Source organism: Gopherus evgoodei, chromosome 10 (genome assembly GCF_007399415.2).
Source record: "Gopherus evgoodei ecotype Sinaloan lineage chromosome 10, rGopEvg1_v1.p, whole genome shotgun sequence".
Classification (NCBI taxonomy): Eukaryota; Metazoa; Chordata; order Testudines; family Testudinidae; genus Gopherus; species Gopherus evgoodei.
The window spans coordinates 79,454,115-79,480,945 of record NC_044331.1 but is presented as its reverse complement, the minus strand read 5'-3'; the positions used below and the strand labels follow the sequence as shown (position 1 = coordinate 79,480,945).

General features: G+C 50.7%; 2 protein-coding genes across 3 annotated transcripts; one reads left to right on the top strand and one right to left on the bottom strand.

The window, feature by feature from the left end:
- The first annotated feature begins 81 nt into the window (after positions 1-81).
- On the top strand, positions 82-15,491 carry SHMT1 (serine hydroxymethyltransferase 1). Of its 2 annotated transcripts, none has more exons than XM_030577627.1 (12): positions 82-135; positions 3,313-3,448; positions 4,509-4,654; positions 5,053-5,168; positions 5,410-5,570; positions 6,975-7,056; positions 8,056-8,268; positions 9,377-9,493; positions 10,735-10,857; positions 11,381-11,497; positions 13,685-13,795; positions 14,405-15,491. In XM_030577627.1, exons 2-12 carry the CDS (start codon positions 3,347-3,349, stop codon positions 14,575-14,577), a joined length of 1,461 nt encoding a protein of 486 aa, XP_030433487.1. In that variant the 5' UTR covers positions 82-135; positions 3,313-3,346; the 3' UTR covers positions 14,578-15,491. The 2 variants fall into 2 exon arrangements, with proteins under 2 accessions (XP_030433487.1, XP_030433486.1); XM_030577626.1 differs by lacking the exon at positions 82-135 and adding an exon at positions 574-650.
- Positions 15,492-15,592: 101 nt separating this feature from the next.
- SMCR8 (SMCR8-C9orf72 complex subunit) lies at positions 15,593-26,715 on the bottom strand. Its single transcript, XM_030577625.1, has 2 exons — positions 23,751-26,715; positions 15,593-20,398 (listed from the first exon to the last, which is right to left on the bottom strand). The coding sequence occupies exons 1-2, from the start codon at positions 26,093-26,095 to the stop codon at positions 19,945-19,947; spliced, it is 2,799 nt and encodes a 932-aa protein (XP_030433485.1). The 5' UTR covers positions 26,096-26,715; the 3' UTR covers positions 15,593-19,944.
- Between the last annotated feature and the right edge of the window lie 116 nt (positions 26,716-26,831).

Genomic DNA, 26,831 nt, shown 5'->3' with positions numbered 1-26,831 from the left:
CAGTGGGTAATATTTGCATTAGTGCAGGTGCCCAGTGGGGGAAGGAGGAGCGATGCACCGCGAGGAGACGGCTAGTGCAGAGCTCTGCGTGTTAGCCAGGCTCCCAGAGGCAAAGCGCTCGCCCTTCCTCAGCCGGTGAGGGGATCCCCCTTGCCCACCCAGAGGCGGATCGACCCCTCCCTCCCGCCTGCTGGGGTCGATCTCCCCCTCCCCGCATGCTGAGAGCCGGCGGGGCTCTGCGTCTCTCCGGTCTCCCCCCGCCGGCAGCCATGCTCCCCTCCGCTGGGCATCGGGCCCCGCTTCCGCCCTCGCCACCCCCCACGCGGCCCGGCCCCGGGCGAGGGGCTCTGGCAACGCACGACCACCACCAGCCACCCACGTGCTGCCCTGGGCTCGGCAAGGCCCGGCCGGCGAACTCGGCCTGGGCCAATCGTGTGAGGGCAGAGGGCGGGACGGCTGGCATGCGCGCCTCCGATTGGTTGAGGCGATTCCGAGTGTTCCATGTGCGGGGCCCGCGGGCTGCTCGGCGATTGGCTGAGACCGAGGCGGGGCGTGTCTGAAGGGTCCAGCGCCGGGGCATGGTCCCGCGCTAGGTGCGAGCGGGTTGAGTCTGCTCCGAGCTGCGGCAGCCCAGGCGCGCCGGGAGCCCGGTGAGTGCGGCGGCCTCCCAGCCTGGGGGCTGCAGTCCCGCGAGGCTCTGGGCCGGGGACACCGGGATCCGTGTAAACCTGGGCTGGGGGTGACTTCGGTTAGCTCCAGGTGCACGTGGGGCTGGGGGTCGCTGTCTCCCCCCTTCTCCTGAACTGTGTGGGCTAGTGCGTGGCTGGGCTGAAAGGAGTTTAGCGGCAGCTGCCTCTGCTTTCTGCATGGGGGGGCTGGGAAAGCAACAGGAAGTTGCACCCAGGGTCTTGATGTGTCTGTTTTGGGGATCCATAGACTCCCAGGGATGGAAGGGACCTCAAGAGGAATCTAGTCCAACCCCCTGCTGAAAGCAGGACCAACCCCAACTGAATCATCCCAGCCAAGGCTTTGTCAAGCCTGACCTTAAAAACCTCTGAGGAAGGAGATTCCACAACCTCCCTAGGGAACCCATTCCAGTGCTTCACCATCCTCCTAGTGAAATAATCACAGACTGCCTGCCTGTGTCTTTTATGCCCCCAGCACTTCGCTGGCTGGGGTGGCAGAATTGAAGTTGGAGGTAACATCGCAGAGGCTGGGGCAAAACCACTGTTGAGATGGAACGTGATTTCCTCCCTCTTTTGCAGCAGCACACGAAGATTTGGGGTTGTTTTAAAGAATGGGTCTGTTGGGAAAGTGGGTTTCAAGTGTAAACTAAATTTCCTCTTGCATCACAGTGACTGAAAGTAGTTAAAGGTTGTGAAGTGGGAGGGAATGGATTCTACACTCTCCTTCTGTCTAAAACAAACAATCTTTTCTTTGAGGCCTACTGCAGCTGCACAGGAAAATAATTATTTTACTGATTGTAATATTTTATAAATTGAATGGTAGCAGCCAAAATGTATAACAGACCCTAGCTGAAGGGCACAAAGTGAACTATATAGAGCTTTTCCTGAAGCATCAGATGTCGGCTACTGCCAGAATTGAGATACAGGATCTGATGGACCCGTGGGTCGGATATGATCCTTGGATCAGGGACTGTATCCTTTGTTGCCTATATTGTGCTGAATAAACAATAAGCACTTAATGGATAGCATGGTCCAGTGGCTAGGGCCCTAGAATGGGAGGGAGGGAGAGACTCAATTTCGTACACTGGGTTCCACTTCTGCCACTTACTCTTTGTGACTTTTGGCAATTTGCTTAACCCTGCCTTGCTTTCCCCATTGGTGAAGTGGAGAGAAGGGTACTTGTCCACCCACCTTCTGTAAAGTACTTGGGGATATGCTAGTGAAAAATGCTATACAAGAGCTTATTATTTGTTAGTTAATGATGATCTGGTCTGGCAGGAGCTGGGATATCAGCCTGGATGGAATGGCAAATCCTACTTTTCCAACCTAAGAAACATTTAATTCTGACTCCATTTTTGCAATTCAGCTTTTCTGAGGTGCAGAAGTTACAGTGCCACAAAGAGATAACCGCAGATTCATGGGGAATAAAGGTACATTTAGAATTGCAAGGGCGGGGCAGGGGGGAGCTCTTCTAACCAGCTGCTCCTTGCCAAGACAAGGCAGACAGATTTCCAGATGGACTTTAGTTATTTGGCACTAGCAAACAAAATGCGATTGCCTAATTAGCTGTACATAGCCTTTCACTAGCCTTGAGGAGTTAATGTTTAAAAGGAGTTTTTGTTTTTGACTAAGACATGACTCAGAGAGTTTATGCTTGTTAGCTTATGATCTCCACAGAAGTCACATTGATGGATTTGATTAGTGGATGCCTAGCTTTTTGGATTGCATTGGTCAGGCCTGATTGTCATGCTTGCTGTGAATATGGAGCTTGGCATGGATCCAGTGTACTATAACACACATACTCTGGGCCTTTGACCTGCTCTGCAACCCTTATTCATATCGAGCAGAGCCTTGCTCCTATGAGAAATCCTGTCGTCTTACATGGGACTACTCCTGCATGCAAGGTGCTATTTGTAAATAAGGGTGGCAGAGACATTTATCAGACATTGTGGTGAATTTAATCTCTCTTGTATGTGTCAAGCAGATTGTCCCTTTAAGTAGAGCAGCAATTTTAAAAAAATATATATACTTCTGTCCAAAAATGTATTTACTAATTACTGTTACAAATAGTCCTAACCTTTCTAGAACTAAGAGTTTGGAGGAAAAACCATAACTTCTCTCTCTTCAGTGTGATTTTGACCACACCAAGTGCTGGCAAATGCCCAGTTTCTCTATTTCCTGTATAGAGTCAGGTCAACAGGTTCCCCAGTTGTATGTGTGGATCTCTACCCCAGCAACAAGCAAAAGAAAAACAGCTAAAATAACCAAGTGATTGTGGAACCACAACACGTGGCAGGGGGAGGGATAGCCCTGAAATGACACACTTTTTAAAAAAATTGACTAGATTTTAAATGGATGGGATCTCTAAGAATTGTAGGGTTTTCATTATCAGATTGGTCCCAACCCCACTGATTTGGATCAAGCCCTGTATTCATAGATTTTTTTGGAATTCATAATTTATAACTCAGCATTTAATTCACTGCAGGCTTCAGACTGGAATGTCAGGTCACAGCCGGGAAGGAATCTATTTAAAAACAAGAGAGGAGTGCTATAGGGAGAGCTGACCTCCGGTGGAGGGCTCTTTTTAACAGTGCTCTACAATCTGTCCCACTCTGTTCGTTTTCAGACCACGTTATACCAAGCAAGCAACTGCCCCCGCCATGGCTTACTTAACCAGGGTCAATGGAGAGCTCCCCAGGGCTGAACTCTGGGTGTCCCATAACAAGATGGTCCTGGAGCCGCTTGATACCAGTGACCCGGAGGTGAGAAGTGTTTGTGGTGGGGAAAGGGTTGCGTGCATTTTGGCAGTGGGGAAACCCATGCAATCGCGGCACAAGGTCTCAATTCATCCTCCCAGCTCTGGGAACCGTGCAACCAAAAGGGATGTTGATCTTCCTGAGGCAATGACTCGGGCTGGTGGGTCAGTGCAAGTTTGGTCATCCAGTCCTGGGTTGTCACTTGCCTCTACTTACCTCATTTCCCATTCCCCCTGCCTCCCGCTGCAGCCCCAGGGGGGTGGCAAAGGAGAATGATGGTAGCTCTCCTCACCAGTGACTGGGAGCATCTGAAGGTCCCTCCAAATCCAACGCTCCCATGTGCTAACCTACAGCTGTACCACATAAGAGGTCTATTCAGCGTCTCATCCCAGATTTCTCAGACCCAAGGTCTCTTTCCTGTGTGGGATCGGATATTATTTATACGGCAATGGGCACAGCTGTGGCCCTTGCAGCTAGCACCTTGTTCCATGACAATGGAGCGAACGAGAAGGGGAGATCTATAGGCATTAAAAAGTCATCTGCTTCTTTCTTTCAGCCAGTTTTCACTTCCGTAGTGCCTTGCTCCGTTCAATTTAAATGTTCTTCCACATGCTCACTTTTGGGAAACATCTTCTAACATGCAGGCTAATGTGTCCTTAATTTCATCGTGTTAGGCCTAGGTTATTACCCCTGGCACCGCCCTAAAGTAACTTCTCCCCATCCTGCGTATTCACATCTTTCCAATATTTGTGGATGTGTCTTTCCTCCGTCTACTTTCCCTTAGCAAAACTCTATTTTTAACTGCAGTGAGTCAGCCTCCCTCCCTGGGTCTCTCCTTGCTCTTCTCTGCACGCGCTCCAGTTTGTCAGCATCTTTCTGGTAGAACGACGCCCAGACCTGAGCCCAGTGGGCCAGGTTCAGAGCCACAAGAGAGGATTCTGCCTCCCTTGTCCATGGCGGGATGTCTCTGTATCTTTCCATTCTACCGTCAGTCGCGAGAGAGCGTCTCCCAGCGTCCAGTGCTCTGTACAGAACTGATAAGGATGGGGCTTCTTCTCCCTCAAAGGTGTACAACCTCATCAAGAAAGAGAAACGGCGCCAAAGGCTTGGGTTGGAGCTGATTGCATCCGAGAACTTTGCAAGCCGAGCGGTTCTGGAGGCTCTGGGCTCCTGCATGAACAATAAATACTCGGAGGGGTACCCGGGACAGAGGTGTGGAACATGGGGGATATTCACATCCAAAGGTGGTCTCTGTGGGTGGGAGAGAGTCCAACCCTCCCTGGCTTGGCTCACTGTCCTGGAGGAAGCGATTGCTGCTCCATTGCGGGCCCAAGCAGCCGCTGGCTGTAAATTGTTCCTTTCCCAAGGCAGCAACAGACCCCCTGCACTTTGCTCCTCGCAGAAGGAGGCCAACGTTGCCCGTCGCCCTGCAGCTTCCCTGCTAGGACTGTCATTTCCAAGCTTGTGGAGCATCAGGCCGGATCCTGCCCAGACCCCTGAGGGAGGGAAGAGGGGTCCGGTTCACTCTCGCTCTGCCACTGGCGTTGGGGATGGAAACACAGGGCGTCGCTGATGCTGCGAGACTCCTGCTCTTCTCGTTCGTGTCGCAGGTACTACGGCGGGACGGAGTTTGTGGATGAGCTGGAGATCCTCTGCCAGAAGAGAGCTCTGGAGGCTTATGGGCTGGACCCACAGAAATGGGGGGTCAATGTCCAGCCATACTCAGGTAACAAAGCCCAGATCCTCCCTGGGAGTAGGGGAAAGGGGATGGCCTTGCCAACTGCCGAGCCATTGGGACCCTTGCATTCCATAGCCGGATCATCTCTTCGTGGGCTGGGTAGAAGTGTGGGTGCTCAGAGGAGACTGCATTAAAAAACCCCTTCCCAAGGTCACAGGCTGGATCTTGCCCCCCCTGAGAGCTGCGGTACCAAAGGCTCGGGGTGCTCAGGGGCTGCCTTTTGTTGTAGGCTCCCCCGCTAACTTTGCGGTGTACACGGCCCTGGTGGAGCCCCATGGCAGGATCATGGGTCTGGACTTGCCCGACGGGGGGCACTTGACACACGGCTTCATGACAGACAAGAAGAAAATCTCGGCTACCTCGATCTTCTTTGAATCCATGCCCTACAAGGTAAGCGGACTCCGCCTGGCTTCAGAAATCACTGACTGTGGAGATCAGTGCAGGCCAGCAATTGTCATCCCTCTTCCATGCAAGCTACTTACGTTGGCTTCATGCCCTGCCTTGGGAGCTGGGATTTCTTAGTGTGTCCCGTATTAGCAAAGAGAGGGTGTGCTAAGATGGTGGATACCGAAGGGTTAAATAGTTAAATAGTTTTCCTGAGGCAAATGGTGGTGCTGGAGGCTGATCCAAGACTCACTGAAGGCATTTGGGTGGGGGGGGTCTTTCTATTGGCTTCAATAGACATTGTCTCAGGGCCTTAACCCTCCAGAGCCCTGATGGTCCACCCAGTGTGTGCCGGCTTTGCTGAGCCCTGAGCCGGGCTCCGGTCCCAAGCTGGAGGCATGCAGCGTTCCACCTCTGGTGTCATTGTCCCAAAGGGGAAATGGAACAAAAGCTGGGCAGACACTGATGGGTGGGTTAAGCCAGCGTTTGCACTGGGAACCCAGCTGGCATGGGTGAAAACTTCTGCTGCAGTTGCCCAAACTTCTACCAGTAGCTTCCTCGGTGAGTTGGATCCACACCAGCACCGACTGCAGGGTTATTTCAGCAGCGATGGAGCCCCTGCTGAAACAGTGCTCACCAGGGTGGAAGTGCGAATTAGCCAGGATGGTGCTGAGCTCACCTTTATATTCCAATCACAAAGGACGTGTGAGCAGAGCATCTGCCCGGGACTCAAGAGATCTGCTTTCTGTTGCCAGCTCTGCCAGTGATTCAAGTGGGTGACCCTGGGTTAGTCACTTCAGTGCCTCAGTTTCACTATCTATCAAATGGGAACAGTGATATTTACATCTTTCACAAGTTGGTTCCCAGACTGTGTTAACATCTTTGACCCGCTCTGTAAAGGCTCCATCTTATTAAAACATGGCAAATTCTCTCGCTAGCGTGGTATTTGGGCTGCCATATTGAGCCTGAATGCCCTTTTTGTTACTGTTCAGCATGACCCATGGCTATGACTGACTGACTTTGGGTTCTGTGTTCTCAGAGAACAGGTGGGGAGGCCAGTTGTTTCCTCCCACACTTGATAACGACTTGCTGTGTGACGTCACGGGGTCCAACAGCTGACTTGACCTGTGGTTCTTTAATGAAGGATACCAGGGAGATCAGACCATGGCTGTGCAGAAAGTTCTCTCTGACGACCCCAGAGCAGAGAATAGCCACTGTCTGCTCTGCAGACCTGTCACGGAGCCGCCGTTGTTAACCCTTTAACTCTGCGAGGGCTTCATGGGAGGCTGGGGCGGGCAGTGCTGCTAGCTGATGAGCTCTGCCACAGAGCGAGATGTAGTCTTCTCACCTCTAAGGCTAGAGGTGCATGGTGCTTACCCTGCACGTCTCCTCTGGCTGCTCCCTTACCAGGTCAATCCCACCACTGGCTATATCGATTATGACCGGCTGGAGGAGAACGCCCGTTTGTTCCACCCAAAGTTGATCATAGCAGGTAAGCGGCTGGGGAAGGAAAAACAGCTGTCAGAGGCTCTGGGCAGCAGGTAGATTCTGTTCAAAATCCAGTGGTCCCCAACGTTTTTTGTCTGGTGGGCACCAGACAACGAGCCACTCCATGGCGGCGGACGAGCATCCACCGAAATGCCACCGACAAGCGGCAACACGAATAGGTGTCGCCGCCAAAATGCTGCTGACAAATAGCGTCATCCAAAGACGTCGCCACTGAAATGCCACTGAAAATCGGTTGCATTTCAGCGGCGACACCTCTGGGTGATGCAGTTTGTCGGCGGCATTTCAGTGGATGCTCGTCCACCGGCCAGTATGCGGGTGCACTTAGATGCCCCATCAGGCACCATGGCACCCGTGGGCACTGCGTTGGGACCCCTGCTCCAGGCTATTGAAGAATCCCAGCCACAGGGCTTAGTCGCTGGCTAGACACTTGGGAGCAGCATGTCCAATTTCAGCAAGCATGCAGCATCCTGACTTCTGTTCTGAGCCGGCGACTTGGGGAGGGGGCCTTGTGGTTAGAGCCAGGATTCCTGTGTTCTGCCCCCACCAATGCATTGCATGGCCAGCAGCAAGTCACTGCCCCCTCTCTTCCTGTCTTCAGTCTCCGCAGGATGCACTGCTTTGGATCTGAGCCCAAGCACCCTGGGGGGCAGTTTAGCAGCTGCTACTTTGGTGGCCTGGACCAGGCGTCTGCCTCTTCCTGCTGGGCAGTCGGACTTTTCCTGCCACTTGTCTCACCCTGGCCTCATGGCCACATCCTGGGCCCTTCCCATGGTCTGGCTCCTGGGCTTTGAAATATTTCCTCCATGTGGTCTTGTGCTGGGAGAGCTGCCTGACTAATTACCCAGGGTTTGGGTGGGTTGTACAGCCCATGCTGCCGCAGCTACACTGCTATTGATGCACAAGCTAGCTCGATTAGCACTCACTTGGGTGTCAATCACACAGCATAGACACGCCCTGAGGCTGGTGTTTTCTCCTGGCCCAGGCGTCAGCTGTTACTCGCGTAACCTGGACTACGCTCGCATGCGGAAGATCGCGGACGAGAACGGGGCTTACCTCCTGGCCGACATGGCCCACATCAGTGGCTTGGTGGCAGCTGGGGTGGTGCCGTCGCCCTTTGAACACTGTGACGTTGTGTCGACCACGACGCACAAGACGCTGAGAGGCTGCCGGGCCGGCATGATTTTCTATCGGAAAGGTTTGGGCCGCGGAACGAGCAGAGGATGAGAGGCCCCGGGCTGGGCCGGGTGGGCCATTGGGGACCTTGAGCTACTGCAGAATAGGAGCCAAGGCTGGTCCGTCCTCCCTCTGGCTAGCAGGAGCCATGGAAGTAAAGTTTGCAGCTTTCAGAGAAGGGCGGGAAAGGGCTTGTCCTTTCCCTGGAAGTATTGGATCCCCAATCGAATGGGACAGGCTGGGTGATCAGGTTGGTTGGCAGATGCCAAAGGATAAACTAGGAGTTCCAGGGAGCGGTGTGGGCGATTCAGTAGGGGACACGCTTCCCGTGAAGCCTGCCTGGAACCAGTTCCTCAGCGTGCTGTTCCGCTGGAGCAGCCCTCGTGTTCGATATGAGTTAACTAAGTCCCAGGCTGCATGTGGTCAGCGATGCTCCCAGGTGGAGCTGGACAAATTTATCATCACCCTTTTGCAAAGCTTCTCAGTCTGGCTTCCTCGGCTCTGCCCAGCTGGGCTTCCCTCTCTGCTCTCTCTTCCCTCCACCCTGAGCCGGGCTTTGCCAGTGAATCCCGGTTTGCCGTTCCCTTGGGAGTTCCTCCATGCTGCCCCCTGCCGGCCCTCCCTCCCTAGACCAGCTCAATTCCCTGTACAGGCCTGGGGCAGGGCAGCAGGGATTGAACCGAGGGCTGTGGATTTTATGGCCTGAGCCTCTACTGCCTGAGTTAAAAGATCGACCTTCATCCAGCAGGGCTGTCGCAGGCTCATTAACCTCAGTCTGTGACTCCGTCACCCCTTGAAGGGGAAAGAGCACCACAGAGCGGGTTACACATTCACCCTTTCCTCATTCATATCCCTCCTCAACTCTCTCCCGCTAAGCCCGCCACCCTCCTCTCCCACTCCTGCCTAGCACCGAGCTGGTGCCCGCGTGTCCTGGGGCGCTTTGAGTTTGCAAGTTCCACAGGCTGTAGTGGGCTCTGCACAGCTCCAAGCACACTGCTGGGGCGTAGCGTTGTGACGGCCTGACTCCAGCCACCCCGGGGTTAAAAAGGGACTGATCTAAACCCACCTGGGTACAGAACATGGGAGTGAGCTGTGCCCCTTAGACAGTGACCATCCCCCTTCCCTCCTAGGAGCTCGCAGTGCGGATCCCAAGACTGGCAAGGAAATTCCATACAACCTAGAAAGCCTCATCAACCAGGCCGTCTTCCCAGGGCTTCAGGGAGGGCCTCACAACCATGCCATTGCAGGTAAGGGGCCCTGCAGGGCTGCTCAGGGGCTGAACTTTAGCGCTGCACCACCACACAGGGCCGGGGGGTGTCTAGTTCTAGCCAAAGTTGCAGGGCTTGAAGCAGGAGAAAATGTGCTTGTTGCTTAATGGTGCCTGCTGCAGCTCACGGCCAAAGGGATATTTGGCTCCATGCAGGAGTCCCAGCCAGGCCACATAAGCTGGGGAGGCAGGGTCCCACGGATGAGTGGGAAGGATGAGTTTGCAGCCCCCCCGCCGCCCAATATTCTGCTGGTCTCTTGTACTTCCTCTTACCTTGTACCATATGGGAGCTAAAACGCCAGTACTGAAGGTGGCCAAGGCTGCTGGCTGTGCACGGGGACGTGAAGGTCAAGAGCTAACGCCCCAGGACTGACCCTACCTCCACAGGCAGGCCCCAGCATGAGAGTGGGGAGCCCTGCCTTCCTGTCAATCTGGGTCAGATTCCTTTCTGCCTCTTTCCCCAGCTGTACAATGGCCCTACAGGTCAGAGGGCGGGAGGGTTAGTCAGTTTGCAGCGAGCTCTGAGATCCTCTGATAGCCAGCACTGAAGAACAGCAGAGCATCATCCTCTGGCTGGAACTCTTCTCCCCTGGCTGAGCCCCTCCTGTTGATCAGCAAGAAGAGCCTTTTTTCTGTGGATTCCCACATTCCTCTCCCTATTGATAGAAATAGGCAGCAGGTGATTTTCCTCCAGTTGGGAGAGTGCAGATCCACGTCTTGGTATTCAGTGCTGAGGTGAGAGAAAGACACCACGCAAAAGACACAGTTGCACTCCACCCATCTGGCCGCTGCACTGGAGAAATCTGGAGTCCCTCTGGAGAAATCTTCCCCTGCAGTGGGCCTATGACTGACTCATCAGACCATTGGGCATCAGCTAGTGAGATTTTGGCAGCTGTATAAATGGAATTAAATCCTGCCGTGGGGTTCACAAGCCCCTTGTGCCTCGCACTAGAGCAGATCACTAGGACTCATCGTGAAACACAGCTAGCATAGACATGGACTCTGCAGCACTGACGGCCAATAGGTGCTTTGTGTAGCAAAGATCAGCTCTGGGACATTGCACTGCTGTGTCTTTAAAGCCTCGCAGCCGTGATTCTAGTTCCTCAGCTTTCCAGGCCAGGGTTTTGTTGTCAATGCTCCCGGTCACTGCTGACCGCAGGCACGGAGCAGCCTGGCTTCCCGCTGCCACCTGGAGATGCCACACTTTTCCTTTCTGCCCAGGAATCGCTGTCACTTTGAAGCAAGCCATGACCCCGGAATTCAAAGCCTATCAACAGCAGGTTGTCGCAAACTGCCAGGCACTGTCTGCCACTATGATCGCACTGGGCTACCATGTCGTCACTGGTAAGGACAACTACTAGGCATTTCCTGCTGCCTAGGGCCCGCTCCCAACCCTAGTGAAGGCCACTGACTTAGGCTGAGTCGGGATGATTATAGAAAGGGCCGGAGCTCTGTTATAACACAGCCTTTTGGGATACACATGCAGGGAGCTCTTCCCCTGGCCACCCGTCCGGGGAGAGTTTGAGCACAGAGCTTGGTGCACAGAAATGATACAGATGCTCAATACATTGTTGTGGCCCGAGCCATAGACACAGCAGTGAACCTCAAGCCAATAAGAGGGACATGTTAGCTAGTAGGCCGGTTTCCTTTGGACGCGAGATAGTTCCTGTTCTCCCAGCCCTGCCTTTGCCGGAGAACTTCCCTGCCCCATGGCAGCCTGTTCCACCACCCTGTGGCCCGACTCTTGCTCCCTGCAGCAGTGTGGTTATAACTACAACAGTCAGTGGAGTAGGACAAGCTTTACTTCCAATATCCCAGCCTCAGCGACTTCCAACGCACTAGATTTCAAGTCCTTGTATTCTCCCAGGTGGCTCTGACAACCACTTGATCCTCGTGGACCTGCGCAACAGAGGGACAGATGGTGGGAGAGCCGAACGGGTGCTGGAAGTCTGTTCCATTGCCTGTAACAAGAACACCTGTCCTGGTGAGGAGGTCCTCTTTCAACTGACTACTTAGTGGGGTTTGCAGTTTCACACAGGTTGCAGCCTGATACAGGGCAGAACCCAGAGAGCTGGGCTTGCTCAGGATCCCTGGGGAAACAGGGAAACTTTGGTAGGTGCCAAAATATGGATTTAGGAGCCTTATCTTGAGGGCTGCAGATCTGAGGTCTTGGCTGGCAACTGAGTGTTGCAGGTGATTTGAGCATTGGCCTGCTAAACCCAGGGTTGTGAGTTCAATCCTTGCGGGGGAGGCAATTAGGGATCTGGGGCAAAATCAGTACTTGGTCCTGCTCGTGAAGGCAGGGGGCTGGACTCGATGACCCTTTGGGGTCCCTTCCAGCTCCGAGATATTATTTATTATGATAGGCCCGCTAGTGGCCACATTTAGAACTGTTTCAATCAGTGAGGGGAAGAGACTTAATTGAAGTAGGAGGTAAGGTCAAGCCAGACAAACCTGCCCTCACTTGAGAAACCTTCCCTTGGTGGCGGGACCAGATCTCTGCTCTGGGGTAAGATCCCAAGAGGAGGAAGGTCTGAGGCAGGCAAGATGGTTTCCTACAGCGTAAGGATTGAAACGGGGCAGGTGGTTCTGTACTTGGTGTGTTCTGCTGAAGACTGGAGAGCCACCAAGGACAGCACCTGGGAATGTTCTTTCAGCATGAATAGGTCTTTCTTTCCCAGCGTTAACCCTTCACCTCCCTGTGCCCCTGGGGTTCTCGCTTGTGAGCTTATTCTCTGGGAAGCACTTCAGGTAGAGTTCCTCTGGAGTACTGTTGGTAAAGCTAAGATTTAGTCATGAGTATTTTTAGTAAAAGTCATGGACAGCTCGCCAGCAATAAACAAAACTTCACAGCCAGTGACTGTTACTATAAATACCCAGAATGACTAAACCTCTGCTCCTGGGGCCCTGCTGTTCTGGGGTCCCCCTGCTCTAGCAGAGGGGGCTGACTGCCCCTGGGGAACTGCTCTTGGGACATGCTCGGGCATTCCCTGCGGTTGCTGCTCGGGCCATCCCCATGGCCAGCCGCACCGGCCGCCCGAGCAACGGCTCGCCAAAGGACACCCGAGCGGCTGGCCCCAGGGTGGGTCCTGGGGTCAGCTGCACCAGCTGCTGCAACTGCGGGGGTTGTGGAATGCATGACTTCCGCAACCTCCGTGACAGAATCACAGCCTTAATTTCTGGAGGAGCCAGCTTCACGCTGATGTGTTTGGTCTGTGGCCCAAGCAGCCCCCGTGCCACACTTCCAAGCCTAGGGCTAGTTCAGGGAGGTGAACTCAACTCCTCTTCTCTGCCTCATAGCTTGGAAACCCTGGGCAGGGATAGTTCAGGCTTCACTCTGCTAAGTTCTCTGGTGCATGTGCAAAGCCGTTAAAGCAGCACATGCCCAGCTCCTCTGCAGACACCCCCACGATCGAGTACTTGTTTTCCTACTGCCCTCCACTGCCTTGCGCTACACTCCACCCCAGAAGTGGTTGCATTTCCATGCTGGAGCTGCCTGTATAAAAGGAACTACATAACCATGTAGCACTTAAGTAGGTGCTCCTGCTCTCTCCACATCTGATCAGTGCGTCAGACCAGTGGGTTTGGGGGAAGCCTATAGGTGCAGGAGCTTTGCAGGCTGGAAGCAGGGGCAGGCTTCTCTCTCCCATGCTGACAGCGAATCCTAGAATGCAAATGTCCTAGAACGAGACTCACCTCATGGCCTTGCTGGCTGGAGACGTTTCCCGTGGGGAGCATGGGGGGCAATGACAGGATGGAGCATGGCAGCTGCTCTCTCTTTCCTTCTAAGCTCTGGTTCATGCTGGGGCTGAAAGGGAATTGGCACTGGCTGATCAGGACCTGGCTTCCAGTTCCTACCAGCCCAATGACCGTTAAATGTACCTCTTCACCGTTGCTTCCAGGCGATCAGTGGGGTCACGGCCAAGTCTTGGGGCTGTAAACCTAGAGGCCAGTGGCTTTCCTGTTTCGCCATGCAGCCTCCTTATGAGAGCTGGGCAGAGAGGGGCATGTGGACAACCCCAAACCAAGCTAGAGAGAGCTCCAAGATCCCACTCTCCTGCCGCTCCCCCCCCAAATAACTCCTGCCAAGACCATTGGTCCTGAGATTACGCTTGCTTCCTTCAGTGGTCCTTGTGGGAGCATGGTTCTCCTGACTGTTCTTTTGACACAGGTGACAAGAGTGCCTTGCGCCCAAGTGGCCTGAGACTTGGGACACCAGCTTTGACCTCCAGGGGATTCCGGGAAGGGGACTTCCAAAAAGTAGCTCATTTCATCCACAAAGGTAAGGCTGAGGCAGCTGCAGTTGGCTGAGAAAGGGGGAGCTGTGGCTCCAGCAGGTTGCAGAGCAAAGGTTTCTGCTGTAGAGGCCTAAGCCAGCTCCTTTTGTGACTCTGCGGATTACACTGGGAGTTGGACCACAGCCTGGATGAACACTAGATTTCAGTGTGGCTCTACTGTACCAAAGGATCCTGGCCGGTCCCTGTGCTGTGTCCACTCCTTATCTAACTTGCCCATTTTCCAACTCGAAGGCGCTTTCCGAATGGTTGGTGCCACAGACTCCCCTTCAGGCCTGTAGTAACCTGGCACTAATGGTGGCTGCTGGGACGCACTCAGGCCTGCTCTGTGTTGCCCCATGGTGGAAACAACCACACTTCCGCTGAGAGCAGCAGATCCCATGCAGGCTAGGCCCAGCGTCCTCCTGACTCCCCCCAGTTACATTTGTTAGAGGAAGGTGTCTTCAGCCCACCAGCGTGGTGCAGAGTACAGCCTGCGCCATGCATTCAGACCCAATCTCCCCTCAATGCCGGGGGCTGGAGAGCTAACGGGTTTGCGGTACATGAGCTATGGGGAGGGAACGTTTGTCAGTCTGAGCCCTCGATCGCCCACACAGGGATAGAGCTGACGCTGAGGATTCAGAACGACATGAGCCCCAAAGCGACGCTGAAGGAATTCAAGGAGAGGCTGGTGAGCGATGAGAAGTACCAGGCAGCTCTCAAGTCTCTCAAAGAGGAGGTGGAGACCTTTGCTGCTGCCTTCCCGCTCCCTGGCCTGCCTGTCCTTTAAAACAGGGCAGCAGCTGCACCCAATCCAGAGCTACCAGAGAGCTCTGGGGAAGCAAACAGGGATTGTGGTGCATTCACACCCACTAGCAAAGCCTCTGTTGCCATCTGACAAGCAAAGAGACCTGAGAGAAATGTGTCATTCCGCCCTTCCTCCCCCACACTTCTGTTAACCTCCTCTCTTCTCCTCTTTGTGATTTGTTCCCACAAGGCAGGTGGCTTTTTAAAAGTTAATTTTTTTACCCACCTCTCCCCCTAGGCTACCCCGTAGGGCATTGCCCCAGGCTTGTGGGCACAACCAAGGGACTGGTAAGCCTCCGTTTAGGAAACGGTTTCTTTTCTAGTAACTGAATGGTGCAGCACTTAATTCTTTTTAAAGGATTGAAATTGGCACCTGATTTTTAATACATCAACTGCACTTTTAATGAGGACAAACATGGTTGCTCTAAAGTCCAATTACTCACAGATCTGCAAAGGTGCTGATGTGCCCCCCCACACACACACACATTGGGGTTAAGGGGGGCTGCAGATGCTCAACTTATAGCTAGCATATTTCCGAACTACTGATTAATGGAATGCATGAACAGGCCTTGCTCTGAGCCAGGGATCTAGGCCATATTTTAAAGAGATTCTCAGCAATATAAGCTGTTATATTCAGATTTCCCATGGGAGCCACTTAACATACAGTCACATTTTGTATTTAAAAGGTTGCAGTAGGAAAGCATCAGACTTTACTACCTTAAAACATGTCTTGCTAGTTTCAGAATAGCGAATTCACAATCCCACTCTCCATGGGGGAGTAACTCTGACCAGCAGATTTCCATTGTAATCGTGACTGGCAAACATACTAGTCCAGATGCAATTTTGCAAGACTGAGCTACTGAAAGAAACCAATTTCTGGTGCTTTTCTCACTCCAAAGCACACACCACAGACTTCCGCTATTAATCCACGTTCCGAATGAGGTCAGTATTTCAAGCCAGCACATCCAGACAGTTTTTCAGACATCTGAGCCCAAAGCTTAGTTAGGACCATTTTTTAATAAGCACAGACAAATTAGAATTTAACCACAATGTATGACAAGAATAAGCTTTAAAAAATACAACCAACTTTTTTTGTAATTTCAAAAATATCTGAACCCAAATAAATAATTCTTTTAAAAAGTACATTTGTCCTACGATTCATTTGGTGTTAACATCTGTTAAGCTCTTGTGCAGCAACACCTACATCACTACACATTAGAACATGCGGCTTGGATTTCTTCCAGGTGACACTCCGTCTAACTACTGATGCAGGTGCTCAGTACCCAGGTACAGACAAGGAACTCGACATGCAGTAATAAGATATGGTGCTTTAAAATGAGACGAGAATTCATCACAGCCTACTCATGGCCCTCAAAGGCAGTTCTTAGCCCAGCCCCACGGGTGAGCTAGGTACCCTGTGCTTCTGCCTTCCAGTTAAAATGCATCTCTCAGCAACCAGCATGTAGTAGGGTTATGATTTCTCAAGCTATGGTAGCAGGTTCTAGGCTCTCACTTTAAAATATCTTGGCGGTCCAGTCTCTCGTCTGTCACTGGCTGGCTACGGATACGTCTACACTTAACACACTACAGTTCCAAAGCTGTAGTGCTTCAGTGTAGACACTACTCCAGTGGGAGGGGTTCTCCCATTGCTGGAGCTAATCCACCTCCCTGAGAGGCAGGAGCTAGGTCGACGGAGTGAAGAATTCTTCCAGCGACCAAGTAATTTTTCACACCCCTGAGACGAAGTTCTGCCGATGTAAGCCCTTACGTAGCACTATTCACTTGGGGTTCCGTGGACAACGGGCGCTCTGTATTTCAGGACCAGCCTCCTTTGCAGCTCACTGAATTTCCAGTTGTAACGCTTGTTCTAGCTTTTCACCGGGACAGTTGATTTTGTAACTGCTGTAACCCAACAGCAGCCCCATGTGTGTAGCAGCTCCCTCCCATCCACTGGGGTGGGGTGGGGGTGGGGGCCCAAACCTCCCAGCACTGAGTCTGAAAGTTAGTTGGGCACTCCGTATCTTGCACCATCAGGCTTTCTGACTGCACTGATTCTGCTGCCTCATGAAAACCAAGAACAGCATGCGATGCAGAGCCCTCAGTCAGTCCTACAGGCTTTCACACCCCAGCCACATATCCGACCCCTTAAAAAGTGATCGATTTCTATTGCTATAGCACAGGCAGTACTTCCCTATTATAGCTGAAAGGCAAAACAGCTTCTGAGCTGCTTAGAAATGATCACTGCTGGCTTACGGTAAATCTGAGCACTATTCTCTGAGAAACAGAGCTGGCAGAGGTGATGTTAATCACCTCTCTCCGTACGGCTGACCATCCTAACTGTTGTTAAGCCCACCTTGCAGAACATTAGACACCACTGCAGTTTTGCACGTAGAGAAAAATGATAATCTTCATTTACCACCTTAGGAATCTGATTACAAAGTACAGATAAAGGCTGCTGCAATTAGAAAGTCCCATAATACTGTATCCTGCAACCATGACCAGTCCTGCTCCACTGTTCTGAGCTGTAAGCTAGGGACAGACGTCTTCATGGACTTGGATGCATCTCACCCTCCTCAATCCCAATTAGCATCAGGTTATTTTTCAGTACAAAGATGAGGTCTTGAGATTAATATATTTCCACTCTGTCAGTTAATAGGTAGAGAGGTTATGACTGAATCATATTACCTGTACTATTCATTTACGATCCCAGCTGTTCTTTTTCTACTTGGAATCTTGTCTAGGCTTAAGGTTATTAAGACATACCCTTGATTTAACAAGCAGTGGCTTCAGTCACCTAGTACATTACAGTGTTTTTATATAAGCATAAAAATAGCTTTCACGTAGCAGACCCAGTTCACATAATAGCTGCATGCAGGCGGTCAAATTTAGAATCTGATAAAAGAAAAGTTTTTTAAACATGCTTTCTAAATGTGAAAACAATTCTGCAGCGTGGTGCGCAGACACATGTAAAGCTGACAGGACACATGCACACACTGCTCAGCCCTTCAGCAAAAAGCTACTTTACGCTGGCTCCCAACTGCATGCTAAAAAAATCACAAGCAACCTCCAACTTTAGTGAGCCTGCAGTAACTCACTATGTCCTGTTTCACCTGGTCGCACTGTAGTAGTGATCCTAACACTTAAGAGAGTCTTCCCTCCCCATTGCTGTGCCTGGGCCTGCTTCAGTCCTGTCTCAAAGACATTTCTCTGTGTGTGAAGGAATCAGTGTTACAGCACTATAAACGCTAGGAACATACAGTGCAATATGTCTCTAAGGAGCCTTTCTTTGGCCACGTGGATAGTAATCAATCTATCGGGGATCCATTTATTGTGTCTCACCTAGACGTGATAAATGGATCCCTGAATCGACGCCTGTACTCCACCTCGGCAGGAGGAGTAAGGGGAGTCGACGGGGGAGCAGCGGCTGTCAACTTGCTGCCATAAGGACAGCCAGGTAAGTCGAACTAAGATACTTCGACTTCAGCTGCGCGAATAGCATAGCTGAAGTTGCTATCTTAGATCAATCCCTCCCCCCCACAGTGTAGACCAACCCTTAGTTTGGGATGCACGTTACATAAGAGCACAGCTATCGCATCAAGTTTCAGCAGAATCTAAAACTAACAAACCCAACACTCTGCATTGCAGCTTCCTCTGGTACATTAGAAATTTACATTCAATTTCAGCACTGTCTCACATAATCACATTAGACAGACGTTTAAAAATATATATATACGGTTCAGCTATTCTAGTAAAACCCATGTTCCCCCCGAATCAGACAAGAACAGTGCTAAAAAGAAATAAAACCAAGGTGATCTTTTCCACCAAGACTTTTCTCTCACGTAAAAGAACTTTGGGGGCTGGCATCGGATGTACTGCAGTAATCTCTAGCCAAGGGGTGGCAATGGATGAGATGTAACCTCAGAGATTCTCCTGGAAGGAAGAGATGCATGACAAAAGCAGAGCATGAATCCTTCAGCACTCACCATAAAGGCATTATGAAGGTTCTGGCACAGTTTGCAATGTGAGGAGCTTTGAAAGTCCTCAATATCCAACGAAAAGGCTCAGTGAAATGCAGTACTGCATGCAGCATCCAGAACTACCCAAGGGATGCTATGGGAGAGGTAGTAGAGAAGTTGCAAAGGCATGGCGTTAAAAAATAAATAAATAACTTGGAGTGGTGAGCCAGAGCCAGAAGCAGCACTTGCTGCCGCCGAGCCTATGCTCGTTTTCTGATCCAATGCAAATCTAGCCCCGACACAAAACTACAAAGAATAAAACATTTAATCCAGTCCATTCATTCCAGATCTCTCCTGAGTGCCTGCCCTAAGAGGCTCCTTGTCCCCCACTCGCGTGCAGCTTCAGCTGATTTGCGCTATTCATTCTCTACACTCAGAGAGCAACCAACAGGGGCCCTTTTTGCTATTCAACTAGCATATTTCCTTCAAGGTTACACCACAGCAGTGCTGCAAAGTCCTAGCAAGCTTTAAAGACAAGTAGGTCTCCTTCCCCATCCCCAGGTCATCAAGAAAAGAGTCTGCTGCAAATTAACAAGGCACAGTGCTCTACATTCACGCTGAAAGGGGAGCCTCCATGCAGTCTAAGATACAGAAGGAATCCTTACACCTTTTCATCTTCCAGCAAAGCTGAGAAGTCAACAGAAAAATACATGCTTTGATCTCTAGCTCATAAGCTCAGTAACAATCATTTCCATGAACCATTAATGAACCCAGACAATGCAAAGGGGCACTGTGAACTATTTAATGTATTTAAGGTAATTTTTAGCCTCCATCATAGTTGGAAGCTTTAATATATATCTCAGTATCACCCCCACACTTGGGCAAATGTATTTTGCTGTATATATAAAACAGTCAAAACCCACAGGGGTCACACTTTACTCCTGCCTATGCACTAGCCAGGAAAATGCGAAGTTTTAACTTGAATATACAAGTTGTCATGCACTGAGGGGACTAGACGCTACTCAACAGATATCACCCTATAATGATAGCCGACTTCTCCCGCCCTCCCTGTGCCGTGAACATGATAGGAATGGGGTTCTTGGTCAGCTTTTTAAAAGTTGACAGTGTCCCTTTAACATTTAAAGATGGAGAGTGGCCAATATTTTTAGATCTCATTTCTTTGCTGGGGTACAACACATCCAGTTCTCAGCTGCTGGGAGTCGCACAGAAATCAAGTTCCTTCAGACACTGTTTTCTACATAGCAGACTCTTGCTTGCAAATATGTTGACTACTTTGCATTCTTCCAGACACATCAGATATTTGTAAATAGCCAAGTCAAGCACAGATGATCTTCATCAAAATCAGAGTCCACAGAAGGACAGCCCAGGTGATGCTAAATTTTGTACAAAAAGCTGGGAACATAGTCAAATCTGAGCATAGGGTTAATACCGCTGACAGATTCCTGAATGTACTGCAATTTCAGCAGCTCTGCTAGGTACTGTACGACTTTGACATCTTCATTCACAAGTCCCAGGTGAAGTTTCAGAAAGTTCATCCTGCGAGACGCAATGGATTCCTCTGTTTCTGTCTCGTTGATGGGAAGGTGCAAGTGATGGCAGAAGGCGTACAGGAAGGCCTTAGAACACAGCTGAGTTAGAATATTTTGGACGTGCATATAATAGGTGCTTCCTCGTTTGATCTGAGTGCGGTGATCGGCAAGCCTGGGGACCAGGGTTCCTTTATACAGGGGGCAGCGCAGAGTCTTACTGTCTGCATCCAGAATGCTGATGTACCGGCTGTATCGACCCAAGGAGTGCAGCATATTAACACCAGCAGGGGACACCACTCTGCGAAAGAGAAGAGAGAAACAGCATGCTAAGGAACACACGGGAAGCTGTGAAACCCTGACAGACGATACAAAGACACGACGTTTGTAGAAACCAGATTGAAAGGTTTCATAAATTACAGTGTGATCATCTTTAAGAGGAAACTTGTCACTTGGATTTGGTAGCAGAGATCGAATGTAGAGGAGCCTCTAAAGGTGTCCATAGTGAACCTTGGCTTACATTGAAATACCCCTGAGGGAATTCTGCACCAAAAAATTAAAACTGATACGCACAATATTTTAAAATTCTGCAAATTTTGTCAATAAATAAGTGTGGCCCCAGCATGGTATGGGGAGCAGAGGCCACTGGCTGCAGTGAGGTGAGAGATCACCCTGAAGCCCCCATCTCTCCCAGTACAGGGGCTTGGCAGTGAGCCTGCACCTCTGAGCCTGACACAGTGCAGGGGCTAGGCCTACCCCAGAAACATCTCGGGGCCCTGCCCCTCTGTGCCAAGGACACCTGTTGTGCATGGGCAGGCTCAGCCCAGCAGGATCCAAGTGTGAGCGGGCCTATTGTGGGGTGAGAGGTTTCTGTGTGGGGCAGTGTGGATGCAGGCGGCTCAGTGAGAGATCTAGATGTACAGGGGCTCATTGGGGGGTTCCAGGTGCAGGGGCAATTGGACTCTGCAGGGGATGCAGGTGAAAGTGGTTGGGGCTCAGCAGAGCGGGGTGCTGTCTGGGTGTGGGGAGAGGGGGCTCGGTGAAGGCACTGATGTGAGGAGTCCAGATGCTGGGGAGGGCTCATTGAAGGGGTCCAGATGTAAGGTGGTAGGGCTTGTCAGGGTGAGGGAGGGTTCGATGGACCTGCTTAACGTGGGAGCCGAGGGGATACCGCTTCCCACCCACAATTCCTCTATTCCCTTTTCTTCTCCATTCCCCTCCCACATTCCTCTGCCCCGTCCTATTCCACCCCTTCAACTCCCCCACCTTGGGCACCGACTGCTGCACAAAAAACAGGAAGGCTCCCAGCACAGAAAAGGGTAGCAAAATTGGCACTAGGACCCAGGAGGCAACATTCAGCTGCAGAGTCAGCAGAGCAGAGATGCAGCCTCCTTCCTTCAGCTGGGCAGCTCTGCACTTGCAGAAATGAAGGGCGGAGGCAGCGGCATATAACCTGTGTGCCCCCCCCATGCCTTGCCTCTGTTTGGGGGAGCAACCCCCCTCCCCCAAAAAACCTCTGCACCTGTGGTCATCCCCCAGCCCTGGGCGGCTTCCCTTCAGTTTTCGGCAGGCATACACAGGAATTCTACAGGGGTGTGGGGTGTTCTCCGGGTGCACTGTCCCGCAGAATCCCCCCAGGAATAACTTAAGCAAAATGCCTGAAGTGCTTCAATGGGCTGTCAGTTCTCAGCAAAGCACCAGTTCAACTAGTGCAGTGAGCCAGTGTGCTAACTGGCAATGCACAATCACCACCTGGAAGTTAAATACTACACCACAGGGGATTACTGCTTCCTGCTGAGTGGGGGATAAGAAGTCAAGTCACTACTATCCAGGGGCGTGCGAGAACTAAGAAGAAATCGCTGGTGAATAGATACAAATATTGCTACTGTTCTCTGCTAGAAGTGAAGGAATAGCCTTTAGGGGTCCCCTTTCCAACAGCTGACTATGTCCCCCAGAATTATTTTTGCTAGATATTTGCTTTTATATTGGTGAAACTCTACCTGTAGAGAAACTTTTTCTAAACAATCCTTAGACAACAGAGTTCCACTACAGAGTCTGGGCATTTCTCCCTGAGATGGGAAGTCAAAGGATATTCACAACATGCAGTCCCCTAACAAGCGTGTGTGATTTAACCAAGATAATCATAACCCTAAGACAACTCTGTCCAATGTTCCCAATTCTGCGTGGTTATGGTCGCCTTGTCAGGAGAGGTGCACCCCACCCTCAAACCAGAGGAAAGAGTTGCTGATCTGTAGCGGGCGGTACTAGCCATCCCTCCAAACTCTGCTTTCCACCCAGATACCAATGCCGGAGCACAGTAGTAACTGGTAGCACAGTTAAAGAAGTGGATGTTTGAATAAACGTACTATTCAAGAACACAGCTTAATTCTATAAAGGTAGGAAAAGCAACATGCAAAGGCACTGTTGTATGGCTGTTTTTATATAGCAGCAAACAAAGTAATACCGTACGTTTTAAGAACTGAATAATTAGATTATAGAAATATCTTACAGCCCCAGGGAAACCCTCTTCCAGTGCTGCTTTTTCACCAAAATATCTTCACCTAAAGCAGAAGTTTCCCAATAAGCCAAACTGAAGTTTGAACCTTGCAGCACATGGAGCAATTTGGGCCTTTCGTGCCATTTAACAGTGCAGTTTCACTCTAAACAGGTTCCACTGTATTTAGACATCACCGCAGGGCTCAGAACAGGACTTTTGCATCTCTTCCCATCACCTGAATGGCAGGGTTGCTAATACATGGACACAAGCAGGCCACTTTCCCTCTAACTCAAACAACTGCTGTTGGTCAGATGTTCCAGCTTTTCATTTAATCGAAAGCACATTTCTTAATAGAAACCTAATGGAAAACTAAAGGCCTATGTGACAAGAAGGATGGTTTAAAACAAATTTTAGCTAGAAGAAAAGCAGCCTTCTACCCAAGAGGTTCCAACCCCTCTGGTGGGAGCACAAGAAGGAATTAAAAGAGACACCTTAAAGTATTACGGCCCTGCTCCAGCAAAGCACTGGACCAATACACTTGCTTGAGTGCTTTGCTGGATGAGGGTCTTTGGTATTTCAGCTGTATGATTTCCCATTGACTTTAACAGGAATCTGATGGCTGACACCCAACAGAATGCATTGGAAGTTTAACACTTAAAAAGGATTTCTGGGAAACTGGAGGAAATACCACTCTTTGCACCAGTGGTCCCCAGACTGCGGAGCATGCCACCATAGGGGGGCACAGAGGAACATTCTGGGGTGGGGGGGTGCAGCAGGTTCAGGCCAGCTCCTATAGAGGGCAGGGAGGTAGCGCCCACCAGCTCCAGCCCCACTCCCTGCAGAGGCCCTAGCTTCAGCTCTTGGCCCCCAACCGCGGCACTGCTCCCAGCCCCTGGGTGGGGTGTGACATAAGTTAGGGGACCACTGCCTTATACAGATACATGTGTACACCTAACAAGCAGAAATGTGTGGCAACAAGCCTCACTCAATGAAAGTGACTAGGGTGGTGGCGGGGGGGGGTGCTTCCACTATCAATTCCCCTTCAATACTTCCTTTTTTAACATAAGAAGTCTCAAAAAAGGAACTATTCACTTGGACCTCTTAACATTAATAAGCCCATGAATCTACTATTTGAAGGAGATCTGTGTTAGTTTACCTCTGCAGTCCAATCAGCTTCCACTTCTGAAAATCCATGATATTCAAAGGGGAAGTGACCCAGTGTTTCACAGGCTTGGCATACACCCCACAATTAGGAACAAAGATGGAGAGAGCAGTCACAAGTTTCTTTACCATTGCTTCATCTTCCCCCAGCACTATTAGCGTCCTTCCACTGAGCAGAGAATATATTGCAGGATGAGCAAAGGGATATTGCCTAATGAACTTCAAGGCATTCTGGCCAGCCTTTTTTTTGTGCCTTTCATTAATGTGACTGAGAGGATGAGCAGGAGAGGGAGTCTCAGAACATGTGGATGCTGCACTGCTCACATAGCTTGTGGAGTCCGAGTGTTCATCCAGACTAATTCTACTGGCCTCTCTACTGCTTAAGTAATGCGGATCAAGTTCATATGAAAGCACTCCTCCTGAGACGACATCATGTGAAGAACAGTCTGTGAAGTTCACATGAAATCCCTGATCCACCTGTCTATATGGCTGTGGTGGAATACTGACCACACCATCATCATCACAATGTTTGTGTGTTAGGTCAGCTAGAGGTTCTAAAAAGTTTGGAGACTCTTTCCCAATACAACAGGCAGAATCAACTGGCAATAATTTCTCCTGTTCAGAATTGCCTTCCATCTCTTCAATATTAGATGGATTTAAACTTGGGCTGATGTGAATAACTCGACCTTCATCATCTGCATAAGATTCTTCATTAATGGCACTTGGGTAGCTTGCTTTAAAATCTTCAGGGATCAAAGATTCTGAAGGACACAAGCTGAGGACTTCAATGCTGTCCTCACTGATGGTCCTTCGGCTGACTGCCTTGCTCCTGACCACCTGTGGACTTGGGTGGATAGGCAAACTTGCCTGGCTCTCAGATTTTGTCAGAACAATAGTAGACTTTTCGGTTCCCAAAACCTCAATGCTTTCACCACTACTAATACTCCCTTTAATATCTGCATCAAGATATTCCAAATTCTCCCGGTCAAAAGCAATAGGTTCAGTCACTTCTGGTTCTCGGGAATCTTCAGTCTCCCGCTCCATCTTGATAGGTACAGACTCCACACTAGATTTGTAAGATTCCAAGCTGATTAACACTTTAGGAATTGGAGATTCTTCCAAACACTTGATGTTGACAGTGTCTTGATTAGATCCCTGGCAACCACTGTATTGTTTTTCAGCTGCTTTTTCATCTAAAACAGACTTATCTTCAAAAAGGAAGTTAGTTATACTTTGCTGCTTTAAAAGTGCTTCACAGATCTGATTTGTCAAAAGGTAGCACACATCACCTCTAAATGTTTTCTCTATTTGATTTAACTGATCAAGAGTTTGGGTGAAAAAATAAACATCACAGAGTTCCTCCAAGGTTTTCAGCTTCTTGTCAAAACATTTGGCAGATTTTGCTTTGATGAGTTTAGGGGTGTAAGATGGCATCCGTGCATAAAGATGCGTTTCACCAGGATCATCAAGGTTAGAGGTAGTAGAGTCTTGATCAACGCTTGCGTTAGCTTGATCCAGTGCACACTCCGGCTCATATGGATGGAAATCAGAATCCTTCAGTTTTCTATAAGGATATGACCTGATTTGCTTTAACAGGTCTTGATGCTCAATAATGGACTTTTCAACACTAGCCAGTTCATTAGCTTTCTCAATGGCCTGGGTTGTGTAAAATCCTTTGTCATTTGCTTTCTTCTGTATCTCCGTCTCATTGTGCAGCACTGTCCTGGTGTAATCAAGGTCTTTCAGTTTCTTTTCAAGTTCATTGGCAAAAGCTTTCCTGTTACCAGTCTTTAAGCACTCTGATGCTTTGGAGAACTCTATAGAGAGCTCCTGAAACTGTTGCATGATTTTGTGCTCGTCAGTGGAAATGTACGCCATGCAGAAAGGCCTCACAAAGCCTCTAGCTTCAAGGTCATAAAGAGTTAAATGGTGCACATAAGCAAAAGCCCCTTCCTTGGAATCTCCCAACACCACTTTGGAATCCTCCACAAAATTTAGCTTTGGGTAGGAGCATCCAGGAGGGTGCCCCACAAAGGAGGCTTGATAATCCACAGACATGATCCGGAGGGAAAAATAGTTCAGATCAAAAGTGCCAGAAACTTTGGCATCATTCGGGATGGTCAACAAAGGCTGTGGGCCCACTTGCTCTGAGAACTCGGAGATGAGAATGAAGTCCTTAGTGAACTTGGAGCCTGAACACTTGGACCAGGGGTTGGCACCATGGTTAGCAAAGGGGAACAGAGGCACAGAGTACTCCTCAGGCAGGGATGGTTCATTGTATGCCTCCTCTTCAAACTCTTCCTCTCTGGTAAAAGCCACCACATCAGGGGCACTGATCATATTTATAGGTGAGGTGAAAGGACATGGAAAAAGAAACCCTACCCCCAATCCCAAAAATGGAAATATTAACCAGAACCCATCCGGGGAAAAAATGCTTCTCACACTAAAGGAACTGCCTCCTTTCCCAACCCCTGTCCAGGGCTAAGGTCCTCCCACCTCAGGGTTTCTGCGGGGTGGGAGTCGGCCCTCCTCATCCAAGGTGCCTGGCAAGTTAGTTCCCCGTATCCCGTGGTTCTCAGCCGCAGCCACGCACTCAGCACCCCTAGGGATCAGCTTTACACGTTTCCAGGTACCCCTAAGTCCCGCAGTCCTTGGGGCTCAGTCTCAGCCTCTCCCCCCAGCGCAGGTTCACAGTCACGAGCCCAAAGGCCCGGGCCCCCCGGCAGCTCCTCGCTCACGCTGGCCGCCTCCCGCACAGGGCCGGTTCTCCCCCGCCTCCGGACACGGGCAGGGGCCGGCTCTTCCCCGCCAGCCCGGCCTGTCCTGGCGAGCACGGAGGGCGGGCTGCTCCCCCGGCCCGGGGCCTCCTCCACGCCGGGCGCTAACGCCAGCCCAGCCGCCCCGGCTGGCGCTCGAGCCAGGAACCGTCACTTCCCTCACGGGGCCCGCGGCCCGGCAGCCATCTGCCGATCACATGACCCGTTCGGGCTGTGACCTCTGACCCGGAAATGGTTTCCGCGCCCGCAGGGGCTGTTCTGTTTACCGTTGTCAGGGTAACCCTCCAGACGTTATTGAA

Coding starts and splice junctions, on each gene's coding strand:
- SHMT1 (XM_030577627.1), top strand. CDS start 3,347: ATGGCTTACTTAACCAGGGTCAATGGAGAGCTCCCCAGGGCTGAACTC. Junction 7,057..8,055: donor CCCAAAGTTGATCATAGCAG/GTAAGCGGCTGG, acceptor CTCCTGGCCCAG/GCGTCAGCTGTTACTCGCGT. Junction 13,796..14,404: donor AGCTCATTTCATCCACAAAG/GTAAGGCTGAGG, acceptor TCGCCCACACAG/GGATAGAGCTGACGCTGAGG.
- SMCR8 (XM_030577625.1), bottom strand. CDS start 26,095: ATGATCAGTGCCCCTGATGTGGTGGCTTTTACCAGAGAGGAAGAGTTT. Junction 20,399..23,750: donor AAGCTGATTGGACTGCAGAG/GTAAACTAACAC, acceptor TCTCTTTCGCAG/AGTGGTGTCCCCTGCTGGTG.